The 17,221-nt window shown below is 44.8% G+C and overlaps 1 protein-coding gene across 1 annotated transcript in view; it reads left to right on the forward strand.

Moving 5' to 3' along the window:
* LOC126484754 (UDP-glucosyltransferase 2-like) overlaps positions 1-17,221 on the forward strand; it is a 141,697-nt gene that overhangs the window by 72,826 nt on the left and 51,650 nt on the right. The window contains exons 4-5 of the mRNA XM_050108349.1: positions 10,525-10,779; positions 16,750-17,070. Coding sequence (XP_049964306.1) covers positions 10,525-10,779; positions 16,750-17,070 — 576 coding nt within the window. The remainder of the gene's footprint in view (positions 1-10,524; positions 10,780-16,749; positions 17,071-17,221) is intronic.

Genomic DNA, 17,221 nt, shown 5'->3' on the forward strand with positions numbered 1-17,221 from the left:
GAGCATTCACACAAGGTTGGCGCCGGTGGCGACACGTACAACGTGCTGACATGAGGAAAGTTTCCAACAGATTTCTCATACGCAAACGGCAGTTGACCGACGTTGCCTGGTGAAACGTTGTTGTGATGCCTCGTGTAAAGAGGAAAATGCGTACCATCACGTTTCCGACTTTGATAAAGGTCGGATTGTAGCCTATCGCGATTGCGATTTATCGTATCGTGACATTGCTCCTCGCGTTGCTCTAGATCCAATGACTGTTAGCAGAATATGGAATCGGTGGGTTCAGCAGGGTAATACGGAATGCCGTGCTGGATCCCAACTGCCTCGTATCACTAGCAGCCGAGATGACAGGCATCTTATCCGCATGGCTGTAACGGAACCTGCAGCCACGTCTCGATCCCTGAGTCAATAGATGGGGACGTTTGCAAGACAACAACCATCTGCACGAACAATTCGACGACGTTTGCAGCAGCGTGGACTATCAGCTCGGAGACCATGGCTACAGTTACCCTTGACGCTGCATCACAGACAGGAGCGCCTGCGATGGGTAGTCATCGACGAACTTGAGTGCACGAATGGCGAAACGTCATTTTTTCGGATGAATCCAGGTTCTGTTTTGTAGCATCATGATGGTCGCATCCGTGTTTGGCGACATCGCGGTGAACGCACATTGGAAGCGTGTATTCGTCATCGCCATACTGGCGTATCACCCGGCGTGATGGTATGGGGTGCCATTGGTTACACGTCTCGGTCACCTCTTGTTCGCACTGACGGCACTTTGAACAGTGGACGTTACATTTCAGATGTGTTACGACCCGTGCCTCTACCCTTCCTTCGATCCCCGTGAAACCCTACATTTCAGCAGGATAATGCACGGCCGCATGTTGCAGGTCCTGTACGGACCTTTCTGGATACAGAAAATGTTCGACTGCTGCCCTGGCCATCACATTCTCCAGATCTCTCACCAATTGAAAACGTCTGGTCAATGGTGGCCGAGCAACTGGCTCGTCACAATACGCCAGTCACTACTCTTGATGAACTGTGATATCGTGTTGAAGCTTCATGGGCAGCTGTACCTGTACACGCCATCCAAGCTCTGTTTGACTCAATGCCCAGGCGTATCAAGGCCGTTATTACGGCCAGAGGTAGTTGTTCTGGGTACTGATTTCTCAGGATCTATGCACCCAAATTTCGTGAAAATGTAATCTCATGTCGGTTCTACTATAATATATTTGTCCAATGAATACCCGTTTATCATCTGCATTTCTTCTTGGTGTAGCAATTTTAATGGCCCGTAGTGTATATTTATTACGTTTATTGACTTTCTGCATGCAACGCACCTACTAAGAATACGTAGACACAACTATGTTCTTATTAACAGTTAAAAATATTTCATTTTCACTCTGAAGTTTCCTACGTCTGTATTTATTTTTTGAATTGACCTTTCAGATTATAACCGTTGTACAACTCACCAAATTGTAATATATTCCACCAATGGATGTTAAAAAACTGTCAGATGAGGCTCTTCCGCGGAGTTGTAGATTATGCAGTGCAGAGAAGAAAGTAATGGAACTAGGAACAAAGATTTGTGCCCTTCAGATAGAATTAGAAAGGGCTTATTTCGTGTTAGACAGGCTGAAGGGGGAAAGAGTGAATCAGAGCTGGGAGAAGGTGACGAGTAACAGGCAGAGGGAACCTCAGATATCACATTTGCAATTCCGGTTAGCAATCAGTTTGACTTGTCACCTGAAGCAGGAGAAGGGCCTCAGCCAGTTTCTGAGCTTAATGCTGTGCAGCAGACTCGTACGAACAACTTTAAGGCTAGCTCCGTAGAAACAATGTAGAGGCAAAAGAATCTTGCTATAAGGCGAGGCGGAGCAGTCACGGGAGAGGTGTAAGGCATTTGCTACAGGAAAAGCTAGACGTAGAATACTAGGTCATAAGCATCGTCAAACTGGCGCCAAGCTTAACCAGGTGACAGAGAACGCAGAGGCCTTACGCAGAGATTTTGATGGCATCGATAAGGCACTTGTAGTAGGAGGAGCAGAAACGATCTGGTTAGCAACTTAGACTATAGCAATGAAGGCGACCTGGAGGAAATAGAAGCGGCAACACCACACACTCGTTTGCGGTTTCTCGAGGTTTCGCAGCGACATGACCAGCCACGTGGTAAACAGGCCGTTAGACTTGTAAACAAAGAGTTGAGAGAATTGCTGTTGACTGAAACAAAGTCTCAAATCTGAGCCGTGCCTGTTGCTGCGATTGGGAGATGGAAATACACTGATCTTGGCCTGCACCTGTAAAGGAGGGGAGGGAAAGATTAGCTGAGAACCTTGAAGAAAGTGTAAGAGGAGACATAAGCACACAAGACAAAATCCCTGTGACTATTGGGATCAAGGGGGCCCACTTTTTAAGTTAGAGTCAGGTTACAGACAGAGGCCATTGAAAGTTATGAGCATTTGTACTGATGGACCACCAGCCACTCTAGGCCAACGTTCTGGCTTCCTGATGAATTGTATGAGGATGCAGTGGAACTGAAACGCATTCGAGTGCTAAAGAACAGTTCCAGTAAATAGTGTTGGAAGACTTTAGAACAGTTTCCTTACTATTTATGCAGGAGAGGCAAAGGAGGCCTTAAAAGTCCCCGTGCAGTTCTCATATACAACGGATGTGCGACACTAACCATCATGAAAACAAAACACCGCAGTCCCCTGAACGTGGAGAGTGACCTCAAGTATGCTTCAACTAGTTTGGAACCAAACATTGGTTCAAAAATGGCTCTGAGCACTATGGGACTCAACATCTGTGGTCATCAGTCCCCTAGAACTTAGAACTACTTAAATCTAACTAACCTAAGGACAGCACACACATCCATGCCCGAGGCAGGATTCGAACCTGCGACCGTAGCAGTCTCGCGGCTCCGGACTGAGCGCCTAGAACCGCTAGACCACCGCGGCCGGCGGAACCAAATATTCGGGAACTACTTAAAAGAAAAACAATGTCAACCGTCTCACTAATGTTATTAATCCTTCTTGTGACTTCCATCACATAAAAAAAAGTTACATATGAAAAGTGATATTCAAGTGAAGGCAATATCATCAGGTATTTTCAGTAACACAAAAAAATTTCGATTTCGACCAGCAAGTCCTTTGAAACACTATAGTTTTATATAACACTACATTTGATAATTCTCTTTCACTAAAGATTGGACAACAAATCAAGTTTTTCGAAAGATGCAAAAAAATTAATAAAGAAAATAAATAAATAAACTTAGGCAGGGTATGAGATACTCTGGGGCTGCAAAAGGGGGAACCAAGTAGAAAAGCTTGGAAACCACTGTCTTAGCACAGTATTTGGACAACGTCACTCGCAGCCAATATCAGGTGCTCTATGACGTACTGAATCGCTCAGGGGGCTGCTTCTATATCATCATACGAGGATGAGTCAAATGAAAAACTTAAATATTTTTTTAAACATTATTTATTGTGCAGAAGTGGTACAAAACTGTGTTACTTTTCAAATAATCTCCCCCATGCTCAATGCAAGTCCTCCAGCTCTTACAAACTGCATAAATTCTTTAGAAAGAAATTCTTTTGGTAGTCCGCGCTACCACTCATGCACCGCGAGGCGTACCTCTTCATCAGAATGGAACTTCTTCCCTCCCATTGCGTCTTTGAGTGGTCCAAACATATGGAAATCACTTGAGGCAAGGTCTGGTGATTATGGTGGATGAGGAAGACACTCAAAATGGGGGTCTGTGATTGTTGCAACTGTTGTACGGGCAGTGTGGGGCCTTGCATTGTCATGTTGCAAAAGGACACCTGCTGACAGCAATCCACGTCGCTTCGATTTGATTGCATGCCGCAGATGATTTTTTAGGAGATCTGTGTATGATGCACCGCTGGCAGTGGTCCCTCTAGGCATGTAATGCTCCAAAATGACGCCTTTTTCGTCCCAAAAGAGAGTCAGCATAACCTTCCCTGCTGATTGTTCTGTTCGAAACTTCTTTGGTTTTGGTGATGAGGAATGGCGCCATTCCTTGCTCGCTTTCTTCGTTTCCAGTTGGTGGAAGTGGGCCCAGGTTTCGTCCCCAGTAACGATTCTTGCAAGGAAGCCATCACCTTCTGGTTCAAAGCGCCGAAGAAGTTCTTCACAAGTATCAACACGTCGTTCTCTCATTTCATGAGTCAGCTGCCGTGGCACCCAGACACTTTGTGAAACGGGAGCGCATCATGCACAATGTGGTGTGCTGACCCATGACTAATCTGTAAACATGCTGCAATGTCATTCAGTGTCACTCGACGGTTTTCCTTCACTATGGCTGTAACTGCTGCAATGTTCTGTGGAGTCACAACTCGTTGTGCCTGACATGGACGCGAAGCATCTGCCACTGAAGTCACACCATTTGCGAACTTCCTACTCCATTCGTAGACTTGCTCCCGCGACAAACATGCATCACCGTACTGAACCTTCATTCGTCGATGAATTTCAATAGGTTTAATACCTTCACTACGCAAAAACCGAATGACAGAACGCTGTTCTTCCCTGGTGCAAGTCGCAAGTGGGGCGGCCACCTTTATACTGATACTGCGACGGTATGCGTGCATCTGCACTATGCTGCCACCTAGAGGCCATTCTGCACGTTGTTTGTAGCACACTTACCAATTTACAGGATAACGGCGCGAAATTTCGATTTGTTATTACAAAGTTAAGGTTTTCATTTCATACACCCTCTTATACTCTCAGTTAATCACATAACGGTATGTGCTGAGGGCCCATCTGGTACCACCATAATTTCCCCTTTCCATGTTTCAGTCGCGAAAGGTGCTTGGGATGTTCGGCTGTTGTTAAGCTTCCCTACGAGCTCTAATTATTCTGATTTTCTCGTTGACACCATTTCACTAGACGATACTAGTATGTTGCATGGGTCTTCTTGGAATGAAGGCTCTCGAAATTTCAACTGTAGACTTCTCTGCGATGCAACGCCTCTCTTCTAGCCTCTGTTATTAGAGTTTATAAGCAACTCCGTAGGGCTCTTGTTCTTCTTAAATGAAATGGCTTCGCTACGTTTTCATTGGACCTTCTCCACCTCTTCTATTAATCATACCTAGTAAGGATTCGAGAGCGACTAGCAGTAGTCAAGGATCGTTCGAACAAGAGACTTACAAAATACCGTGTGGTTATACTCAAAGTGCAGCTATTTCCTTAGGTCCAGTCTGAGCTATAATTATCGTATGGCAGCGAAACATGGTAGACATGGCAAGGCGTTAATGCGGAGCGATTTACGCTGGAAGAAATTAGTTCTCAATTTTGGCCACCTATGCAAATCTGGCGCCATGAACGCAAGAAAGACGTATAGAAATGTTCCATATGTCATGAATGAGGAACGGGACGTGAGTAGAAGAGGTCAAACAAGTGAGAGATTTGATTTTATTGAAAACCGCCACTTGAACGCAGTTTTGTTCAATATGAGCACTGGAGACGTCGATGAGATGCTGCATTCTTGAAGACCTCCGGAGATAACACGTTCGTGGAAGGTTTCATTAAGCAGATATTTCTTTGAGGGAGCGAGATGAGTTGTTGTCCCATCTTGCTTGAAAACAATGATTTTCACACAGTTGCGTTCTTCCAAAGTAGGAAGGAGTACAAGTTTTGCTGTACAAGGATGTCTCGATAACGTGCAGACGTCACGGTATATCTGGGCGCATTCTATTGTTAGTAGAACGAACCGAGAATACAGGTGCTTGTGAATCCACACCAGACAGTCACATACGACGAGTGCAATGACTCTTCGTGCACAACATGGCATCCTGTAAAGTAAAACGTTGCGGCAAATCATGAGGTTTCAGTTGCTGTACCGCCTGAATCTTGTACGAGTCCCAGTGTAAAATGTATTGATAAACTTCACATACTGTTGACCATGGGATGGACAACTGTCTTGACACTGGACGAGCAGTAGCGCTACTCGGGGCACATGTTGCATGGTCAATTAAAGCACAGCAACCTCGTCAATAATCTCCAACGGTATAGGACTCCCTCCTCTTCCAGGTGTCACACCATACTCACGCACGTTTTCGTATTTCATTATTATCTCCCTTAAACCATTTAATGACACTGAGCCTCTCCTCGGACCTTTCAGTCGGTGACACTCTGTCAAAGCAGAGCTGTAATTGCTGCCTTTCACATAAATCAGTTTCTCTAAAAGCGCATGGTCTCTCTGCTCTGTACCCATATTGTTCACTGAAGTTGTGTCTTGTCAAATGGCAGTGTGTATGTCATACCGCCAGTCAGTTTACAGCACCAGATTTTCACCTGGTGGTTACAAGTACCTCAGTGGCATTGTAGCGAGAAGGAAGCGAGTCTGCCTTACTTCTCTAGTTTCTGTATCAGTAACGTGCTTCGGTAGTCCATCCCTCGTCACACAGTAGTAGCGCTCAGGGGCCGGTTTCAATGTAGATGATCCTGCTGAAGTGGAGTGTTTCGGGATGCCAGTTATTAAATGTCAAGAACGACTTGTTCTATAGTCGTTTTAATAAAGAAAATAGTTTGACACACACTTCACTGAGTTTCCAGTATGGCGGCTCTTGGCTACGCCGTTAATCAACCCTTTACAACACATGAACACCTTTCGACTTTCCATAATTGTGATACACACTGCCCACGACACATGGCGTTCACTGATAACTAACCTTCACTTTGTCTCATGTTTAACAGCTGGAATATTTACTCGCGACCGTTCTTTTGGAGCCGCCCCCGGTTACTGGACCATACGTTTTGAGAGGCGCCTCGCTACTAATTCGCCCTGTCTTCCCGAAGGACAAGAGAGACCCCCCCTGTTTCTCCCTCAGCCAATAAGGACACCTCGCTCGTTTCCTATATAAATAAACTTTCAGCTAATGTGCGTTCAGATCGCTGTTGCTAGGCGGATCTGACGTCACGTTTGCGGACATTGTGATGGAAGTGGTCTCGGAACACTGTCTCAGAATGTAAGATCCTACTCCCGAACAGTCGGATCTTGTCCCTACTAAGGTTGCACAACATTGCCTCCTATGATTTCATCGCTAATGATCCTTGCTGACACTTAATTGTCAAATGTACATGTAGCCTGGCTACTACTGAGCATTCCCGTTCGCATGAATATGCGTAATACTTGGCTTAAACACGTGAAGGGAATGCACGTATGCATTACATGCTCAAACTTGGAACTAATTTTTTTTCCAGTGTACATCGGTTCCACACTAAGACATTAGCATATCCACAAAGTTTCGACGGTCCGCCTCGGTAGCTGCTGGACAGCATGGCGGACTGTCAGACGAAGGGGCCTGGGTTCGGTTCCCGGCCTAATCGGAGATTTTCTCAGCCTGTGGGCTGGTTATTACGTCACCATTACTTTCGTATCGTCATAATTGACGTACTCTTCAGATGACTGAATGGGCACAGCCCGAAAGCCAGAAAATAAAAAACGTTTCGCTGCCGTACGATGATTACAGCCCACACTAAATCTGCGCGAGAGCTGCACTGTAATTATAACCTCCCAGTACATCTTTCGCAGATGAATTAACTTACTACATTTACTTAGGATTCTACCAGTGCATCTGAGCCAGGAATCACCTTCCTAAACAGCACTTTATGACGCTCCAGTCCCTGAGTCTTTTGTCGTTTCTCTGCAGATTTTGTTGCCTTTCTTTGGTCGTCTTCTTTCAGGCTTCCTTTAGACGAGAGAATCGTCCACGAAGAGCCTCGCGCAGCTTCTGATGCTATTCGCTAGGGTATTTATGTATAGTATAAATAGTCACGGTCCTACAACACTGCTTTGGGGCATTCACGATGTTGCTTTTAAGTCTGTCACTTTCGTTCCGTTGAGAGCGACGTGTTGAATTCTGTATGCTTCTAACTGACCTTTCCTCTTTTCCTTTCGGAGTTCCGTACCTCAGTCGGTAAAAACTGAACCCTTATAGGATCACTTTGTTGGCCTTCTGTCTGTCTGTCGGTCCGACTGTTCAGAATCCTATTACTCAGAAACGGGTATGTGTATCAAGTTGAAAATATATGTCACATATTAAGGTCTACAGTCTCTTGAGGAAGAGAAACAGCGAAGCTGCTAAGTCAGTGCACCATATGGTCGTTTATGCCACATATTTTGATGATCCTAAATCAACTCATCAAAACCTACAGGGCCCTTCCTGTTGATCTAGAATCATGAAATGTGCCGATGTTTTACACTATAACTTAAGGAAAAAATCAGAAATCACACACAAAAAAATCCGGCATTTGTTAGCAGGATGTCTGCCTGCCTGTCCATCTGTGAAGACAGCTTTTCTCAGGAACCGGTAGACGTGTCAAGTTGAAGTTTATGTCACATACTAAGGTCTATAGCCCCTTGTCGGTGTAAGAAGTATCAGCTTCTTAGTCAGTGCAACTAAAACACGCGGCCATTTATGCCACGTATTTTGATATTGGCAAACTCACTCAGCGAACGCTATAGGGAACTTCCCGACGGTCTAGAATCATAAAATTTCAGAAGAGTCATTGTTCACGAAATAAGTAAACAGAAAAATATAGGAAAATTGTTAATTTGTTATTATATCACACGAAAAGTTTACTTGTTTTGTTATTTGTTAGCCTACGTCATATTTGAAGTTAAAACATTCTCGAAAGTCTTGGAAACTCTAGGACTGATGTCTTGCCACTATCAATGAATATAACATGTAAAAATCGTCGCGATCTACGATTCTTGGATTGGATGAACTGTCTACATACATAACTAAGATTGTACGGAACCTCGGTGCATGAGTCTCATTCGCACCTGGCCATTTTTTACGTGAATGTCAACAGAAATGTTAAACGCAGATTGTAGTCAACTTCTTTCGCTAAAGGTATTTGAGGATTTGGGCCATGGTGGTCTGGTGCATAGAGCGCTTGACTTTGCCCTGGAGGTATCGAGTTCAATCCTGGAGAGGGGTGAGGATTTTCCCCCGTTTCAGTCCTTCCAGGACGGCCGAAACCTGTGAAGAAAGGTACTTGCAGTCAGGCCAATATCCTGGTCACCGGATTGTGCCACAGATTTTACCTTGTATTTGAGGATCTATAACGGAATTTGCTATCTGCAATTGCAGCTCGCGTACTGAAAAAAGTAGGAATTTAACTTCAAAATAAGATCGTTGGTCTGAAATTTAAAAGCACTAAGTGATCCAGCAGGAACCATAGGCAAATAATAATCTTCATTTTATTACTGTTCGAATTATTATTATTTGGATTCCGTAGAAATGTTGGAACACGTGAGGCAATACTGACCCTACGACTTATCTTAGAAAATATATTAAGGAAAGGCAAACCTACGTTTCTAGCATTTGTAGACTTAGAGAAAGCTTTTGACAACGTTGACTGGAATACTCACTTTCAAATTCTAAAGGTGGCTGGGGTAAAATACAGGGAGCGAAAGGCTATTTACAATTTGTACAGAAACCAGATGGCAGTTATAAGAGTCAAGGGACACGAAAGGGAGTGAGACAGATACGTAGCTTATCCCCGATGTTATTCAATCTGTATATTGAGCAAGCAGTAAAGGAAACAAAAGAAAAATTCGGATTAGGAATTAAAATCCATGGAGAAGAAATGAAAACTTTGAGGTTCGCCTATGACATTATAATTCTGTCAGAGACAGCAAAGGACCTGGAAGAGCAACTGAGCGGAATGGACAGTCTCTTGAAAGGAGGATATAAGATGAACATCGACAGAAGTAAAACGAGGATAATGGAATGTAGCCGAATTAAGTCGGGTGATGCTGCGGGAATTAGATTAGGAAGTGAGATGCTTAAAGTAGTAAATGAGTTTTGCTATTTGGGGAGTCGAAGTAGAGAGGATATAAAATGTGAACTGTCAATGGGAAGGAGACCGTTTCTGAAGAAGAGAAATTTGTTAACATCGAGTATAGATCTAAGAGTCAGGAAGTCGTTTTTGAAAGTATTCGTATGGAGTGTAGCCTTGTATGGAAGTGAAACGTGGACGATAAATAGTTTAGACGAGAAGAGAATAGAAGCTTTCGAAACGTGGTGCTACAGAAGAATGCTGATGATTAGATGGGTAGATCATATAACTAATGAGGAGGTATTGAATAAAATTGGAGAGAAGAGAAATTTGTGGCACAACTTGACTAGGGGAAGGTATCAGTTGGTGGGGCATATTCTGAGGCATCAAGGGTTCACCAATTTAGTATTGGAGGGCAGCGTGGAGGGTAAAATCATAGAGGGAGACCAAGAGATGAGTACACTAAACAGATTCAGAAGGATGTAGGTTGCAGTAGGTACAGAGAGATGAAGAAGCTTGGATAGGATAGAGTAGCATGGAGAGCTGCATCAAACTAGTCTCAGGACAACATTGTTGTTATTGTTGAAGGTCTGATAATGACCGTCATGTCCGTCCCATAAGCCGGCACTAACGAACAATCCTTACAACGGTCGTAACTATTACCTAGTTAGTTTAATTGGATACTCCGACTTGGTGTGATCTGCGGACGTTTTGCAGATGCCCTCGGCCGTCATCAACCTGCTGCGGATCCCGTTCGCGGGGCCCGTCTTCCTCAAGAACATCAACCGGCAGCTGTGCGCGAAGGTGTACGACCTGCCGCAGATGCGGCGGCTCGCCAGCTCCGGGGCGCGGTTCGACCTCGTCATCTCCGAGGACTTCGTCCACGACTGCATGGCGGCGCTGGCGCACAAGTTCCGCGCGCCGCTGGTCGCCATCAGTTCCAGCATGGCCCTCAACGGCGCGCACGACAGGGTGAGCTCATTGCCAGTTAAATTGTCCCTGGAGCTTCGTCCAACAAGCGCTTTTCAGCCTCGCGTACTGCGTAACAGCGGAAATAGCGAAATAATAGCAGACAGAGTTCTCTTTGCTCACGATGCAAGTACTATAGTCAAGCCCAATGAAGTAACTTGAGTACTTAAAAATTCAAACAATATTTTGTTGAAAATCGGTAACCTGGTCTCTGCAAATTGACATGCAAATCAGTACCGCTCATGGCCTGACCACAGAATTATTGGGTTTATGCGCTTTACGTAGCGCTTTTCCAGAAGTTTAATAAACACAAAAGATACATTTAACACAGACTTCATTCATCAATCTTACTATTTACAACAGTCTGCCGCCTCTGGGGTAATTATTCGATTCCGCGACTGTAGAAATCACGTGGTTTTGAGGCGAAGACCTCGTTGAGCCTTGTTCGGAGTGAATTTTCATCCGGAGGGGAAGTTTCTTGAGGGTTGCTCGATAGAGAGTCAAAAAATGTGCTACAGCCTTAAGTGCGTTGGAAGTCATTGACCTCTAGCTCCCAAGAAACCGAGACTGGCGACGCTGTGTTGTTCTACTTGTGTACATCGGTGTGTTTATCCCTTCCAGATGGCCAGCTCTCCGTACAGCCATCACTTGGTTTTTGAGAGCGCCACCAGCGAAATTGTATTTTTGTTGTGTGTTACGAAAATGGAACTGAGGAATTTAGAACAATGTTATGCAGCCACGTTTTGTGTTAAACCTGGAGAATCCGCGAGCGCGACCTTCGAAAAGGTAAAACAAACCTAAGGGCAACATTCCTTATCAAGAACACAAATTTTTTACTGGCACAAACCATTGTTTTGAAGGCCAAGAGCACGTTCAAGATGAATTTCGTTCAGGGGGACGTTCAACTTCAAAAACCGACGAAAACTCGAAAACTTCGGAAGTGTGCGTGATCTTGTGTTGTCAGATCGAAATTTAACAATACTGATGATGGATGACCTGTTAAACACTTTCACCGCACTTCAGATTTTGACCGAAGATTTGGACGTGCGAAAGGTTTATGCCAAAACGGTGCCGGAAAACCTCACAACTGTGCAGAAGGGCAATTGAAGAAAGGTGTGCGTTGATGTGAGAGGATTGCTAGTGACAACGAATGGTTCAGTCATGTGATCATAGGAGATAAATCCTGGAACTCTGTGTATGATCCTCAGACAAAGAGGCAAATTGAGGAGTGGCACTGAGACAGCTCCACGACCGAAAAAAGCACGAATGAGCAAATCGAATATGAAAAGAATGCTAATTTGCTTTCTTCACAGTAGGGGTAACGTTCATAAAGAATTTATTCCTCCAGGACAAACTATGAACCAAGTGTTTTACAAAGGTGTCCTTGAATGGCTCACTGAAAAAGTGATTCGAGTGGACTGAACATTGCAGACAAGTGGATGATGCATCATCACAACGCCCCATGCCACGAGGCTAGTTCCATCACGGAATTTTTGGCCTCAAAAGGCATTCCAATTGTTGCACGGCGCACATTAACCTCATCTGAGTCCTCGTTACTTTTTCTTTTTCCCGAAATTGCAAAATGTCTTATAAGGACGTCATTTTGGGACTCTACATGGTAAAGGCCCCACCAGTTGAAGCCTTTCAGCGCTGTTACCAAGACTGGCAACAACGACACTGCCGCTGTATAGCTACCGAGCTGAACTACTTCGAACCTGACAACATTCTTGTCTGAAAAAAATAACAACTTTGTTAGATATAAAATCAGTCTCATCACTTTTCTGACACACCTTGTATTGACAGTAAACCGTCCACGAGCATGTTTAAGATTCGAACGCCCACACCTACCAAAAATGAAATGCGAAGCAACTAAAAAATATTTCAGGAAAGTCTGAGGGTGGGATTTAGATCAACTTCGCCGTCTAGCGATAAACTATGGGTCGCTTGCATAACAGTCTATTGCAAACGAAAACACTAGAGTTGAGTCGTCGTAAGATGATCCCTGACAGTTGCAGTGGGTTGAGCGCCACAGCTTCACGGGCCTACCTCAACCAATAACGTAACAAGATTTTGTAAGCGTCTCTATGGCAACGTCTCAGTGTTGTACTAGCTCTGCAGACGGCTACTGTTTCCGCAGGCAGCCGCTAACGCTTCGCGGTTGAAAGTTGGGAACAGCTATGCAAGCTGTCGGGGAATTTCTTGGTGTCGTCTCGACTGCAGTTCTAATTGTAAGCGCTGCGAAACACGTGACGGCTTTTTTGCTCTCATTAAGTTTGGTACGATAGTACTCGCAGAATTTTTTACACGAGGTACAAATTTTCGCTGATAGTTACTGTCTGATAATTCCTTACGAGTACTTTTTGTAGTGTCAGAGAGTCTAGCGAGAGCAGATGTCTTAAGCGTTTAGACACAGCACGGTGACTGTGTCTTTGAGATCTGAAAGATCACTTTCTGCGAGATGTTTCTGTCGTATAGCTGTGCATGAGGAAGAAGTAGCGGTAGAAGACCACCGGGCTGCACCTGCACTTTAAATACTTTTAGCGGCAAAGAAAAAACATAAACGTCCACTTTCGTGTTGGATAAGAGAGCGGATTAGGCAGTGGGATGATTTTGGAGCATGCAAGAATCTCATTGTAGAGTTTTTTTTATGGAAAATCCACAACCATACCGAAATTTTAAGAGGAAGACTTCGATAGATGTGGAAGAAATACTGTTTGAAATTGGGCTCAAACCAGTCAGTCTAGATACTACTGCGCATAAATCCATTATCGTTAAAGACACTAATATATGTAGCATCAGCTACGTTTATTCTCTTTAATACTTGGTAGAGTAACAATTACAATGAAATAAAACTACTCCAGTTTCATCTTGACACCCGTGGACTTTCAGAAGCCAAATAGGCCGGATATCTGTTAAATCTGCGGCCGAGCGGTTGTAGGCGCTTCAGTCTGGAACCACGTGACCGCTATGGAAGCAGGTTCGAATCCTGCCTCGGGCGTGGATGTGTGTGATATCCTTAGGTTAGTAAGGTTTAAGAAGTTCTAAGTTCTAGGGGACTTATGACCTCAGATGTTAAGTCCTGTAGTGCTCAGAGCCATCTGTTAAATCACGCATTTGCGGAAATATATTTATTTGAACGTTTTACTTGTTTGACTTAAGGAACCGGTACGTCTGTTCAACACGTAATATAGTAAAATAATAAATACCACATCATACAAATTTATATATAGCCTACAACTGTATTATTTGAAGTTAAATTGCAAGTTTCCGAGTTCCAAACCGATTACTTTCAAACATAATTTCACTTGTTTCTCTATATTAATTAATCTGTGTTATAAAACTATTTTGTCTGAGTCCTTTAATTGTGGATATTCTGGGTAAAATTTCTTCTGTGGAGGTGTTAAAAACTGTAACTATTTCAGCCAAGTAACTTTGCTTCTTATCTCAGTTCCCGTCGTCAACTACACATTCCCTTTCCTCGTACCAACTAACTAAATGCACAACTTCGTCCTCAGTCCACTTCCTGGCAGCTTACTTATCCATTTTTTTTTCGACACGTCGCTTACACTCTCTCAGAGTGCGTATCCGTCGTGACCATAGTCTAAACTGTATCGATAATGCCAGTACACGTATATAGAGCGGTATGTTGCAGTGTTACTGTGGCGCATTGGGCAATAGGCTAGTTTCTTTCATATTAACGTGGGTCTGAGTCTGTTCAGTGACAGCTTTTTATTTTCGTTTGTTAATTCTACTTAATATGTCTACAACGTTTTTATGTGTTATTTGACACAAATTGCAATTATATGTTATTTGCCGCATAGCGATTGTTCAAGTCTAGAACTTTCGAAATATGTTAAATACTAGCGCTGTTACTTTTAGAGCTAAAACAGGCGATTTATTCGCTCAGAAACATGACATGGCGACATATTATGGCTCAAAACACACAGTTACGTGGGTATATTTACTTAATGCGTGCAAGAGTACGCAAAAATACACTAATGACCCTTAAAATTGCTACACCAAGAAGAAGTGCAGATGACAAACGGGTATTCAATGGACAAATATATTATACTAGAACTGACATGTGATTACATTTTCACGCAATTTGGGTGCATAGATCCTGAGAAATCAGTACCCAGAACAACCACCTCTGGCCATAATAACGGCCTTGATACGCCTGGGCATAGTGTCAAACAGAGCTTGGATGGCATGTACAGGCACAGCCGCCCATGCAGCTTCAACACGATACCACAGTTCATCAAGAGTGGTGACTGGCGTATTGTGACGAGCCAGTTGCTCGGCCACCACTGACCAGACGTTTTCAATTGGTGAGAGATCTGGAGAATGTGCTGAGCAGGGCACCAGTCGAAAATTTTCTTCACCCAGAAAGGCCCGTGCAGGACCTGCAACATGCGGTCGTGCATTATCCTGCTGAAATGTAGGGTTTCGCAGGGATCGAATGAGGGGTAGAGCCACGGGTCGTAACACATCTGAAATGTAACGTCGACTGTTCAAAGCGCTGTCAATGCGAACAAGAGGTGACCGAGAAGTGCAACCAATGGCACCCCAAACCATCACGCCGGGTGATACGCCAGTATGGCCATGACAAATACACGCTTCCAATGTGCGATCACCGCGATGTCGGCACACACGGATGCGATCATCATGATTTTGTAAACAGAACCTGGATTCATCCGAAAAAATGACGTTTTGCCATTCGTGCACCCAGGTTCGTCGTTGAGTATACCCTCGCAGGCTCTCCTGTCTGTGATGCAGCGTCAATGGTAACCGCAGCCATGGTCTCGGAACTGATATTCAATGCTGCTGCAAACGTCGTCGAACTGTTCGTGCTGATGGTTGTTGTCTTGTAAACGTCCCCATCTGTTGACTCAGGGATCGAGACGTGGCTGCACGATCCGTTACTGCCATGCTGGTAAGATGCCTGTCATCTCGACTGCTAGTGATACGGGGCCGTTGGGACCCAGCACCGCGTTCCGTATTACCCTGCTGAACCCACCGATTCCATATTCTGCTAACAGTCATTGGATCTCGACCAACGCGAGCAGCAATGTCGTGATACGATAAACCGAAATCGCGATAGGCTACAATCCGGCCTTTATCAAAGTCGGAAATGTGATGGTACGCATTTCTCCTCCTTGCACGAGGCATCACAACAACGTTTCAGCAGGCAACTGCGGTCAACTGCTGTTTGGGTATGAGAACTCGGTTGGAAACTTTCCTCATGTCAGCACGTTGTAGTTGTCGCCACCGGATCCAACCTTGTGTGAATGCTCTGGAAAGCTAAACATTTGCATATCACAGGATATTCTTCCTGTCGGTTAAATTTCGCGTCTGTAACACGTAATCTTCGTGGTGTAGCAATTTTATTGGCCGGTAGTGTATATTACCAAGATGTGGTAGCGTACAAACTGTGAAATACTGGACAAAAATGGGATGCAATATGGCCGCTCAATACTCTCAGCTCTCCCAACAACGCCGGTACAGTTATTCTTTCCTGAAAGGTACTGCAAGCAGCTCTAGAGAGATAGAGGATATCGTCGATACTAACGGTCTGAACTCGAGAGAGCAACTATATGAGTTCTTTCCCCACTCTCGAATACCACCGGCGAGCTGACTATCGGCGTGGTTTTGCGCAACGCGTACTACTACCAAGTGCTCTCTGAGAGTGGAAAACACTCACGTGTGTATCTAGGATAAGAGAACATTCAGGTATCGCTTTTTTTAAAAGAAAACATCGCCACACAATGCACTGATAACCCACATACTGGGTACTCCGGAGTTTGATGTGTCGTAGAACCTTTCTAAGAGTTACAGTTGCTTAAAATATGACAGAAACTAGCTGTCATTTTTTAGCATAGGTTTGTATGGTACACGCCAGGTCTTAAGAGTGTTACCACGAGTTCTTTTTTCTGTACTCTGCCCAGTATTTGCAGCGTGTACTCCCGTTTGCAGGTGGGTAACCCCGACCACCCCGCCTACACGGAGCAGTGCCTGGTGCCCCTGAAGGCGCCGTTTAGCTTCTGGGAGCGGGTGTACAGTACGGTGATGCACGTCTACGTGAGGGCCGTCGACTGGCTGATGTCGGGCGGTTACGTCGACCAGAAGCTGCGCGAGGTGCTGGGAGCGGACACGCCGCCGCTGGAGCAGATCATCCGCAACACCAGCCTGGTCCTGATCAACAGCCACTGGAGCGTCGACCAGCCCGTCCCCAGCGTGCCGGCGTTCGTCGAGGTCGGCGGGCTGCACGTCGAGGACCCCAAGCCCCTGCCGAAGGTGCGTACAGTCGCAGCCTAAGCCCTGAAGCATATAGAGCCTGCAACAATAGACAGGAAGCCCGCATGACGTCACGAAGTCAGTGCTACGTCGTGGCTAGTTCTATGTGAAATCCCGCTACAGTCTTGCAACTACCAGCATGCACTGTCGT

Source organism: Schistocerca serialis, chromosome 6 (genome assembly GCF_023864345.2).
Source record: "Schistocerca serialis cubense isolate TAMUIC-IGC-003099 chromosome 6, iqSchSeri2.2, whole genome shotgun sequence".
NCBI lineage: Eukaryota > Metazoa > Arthropoda > Insecta > Orthoptera > Acrididae > Schistocerca > Schistocerca serialis.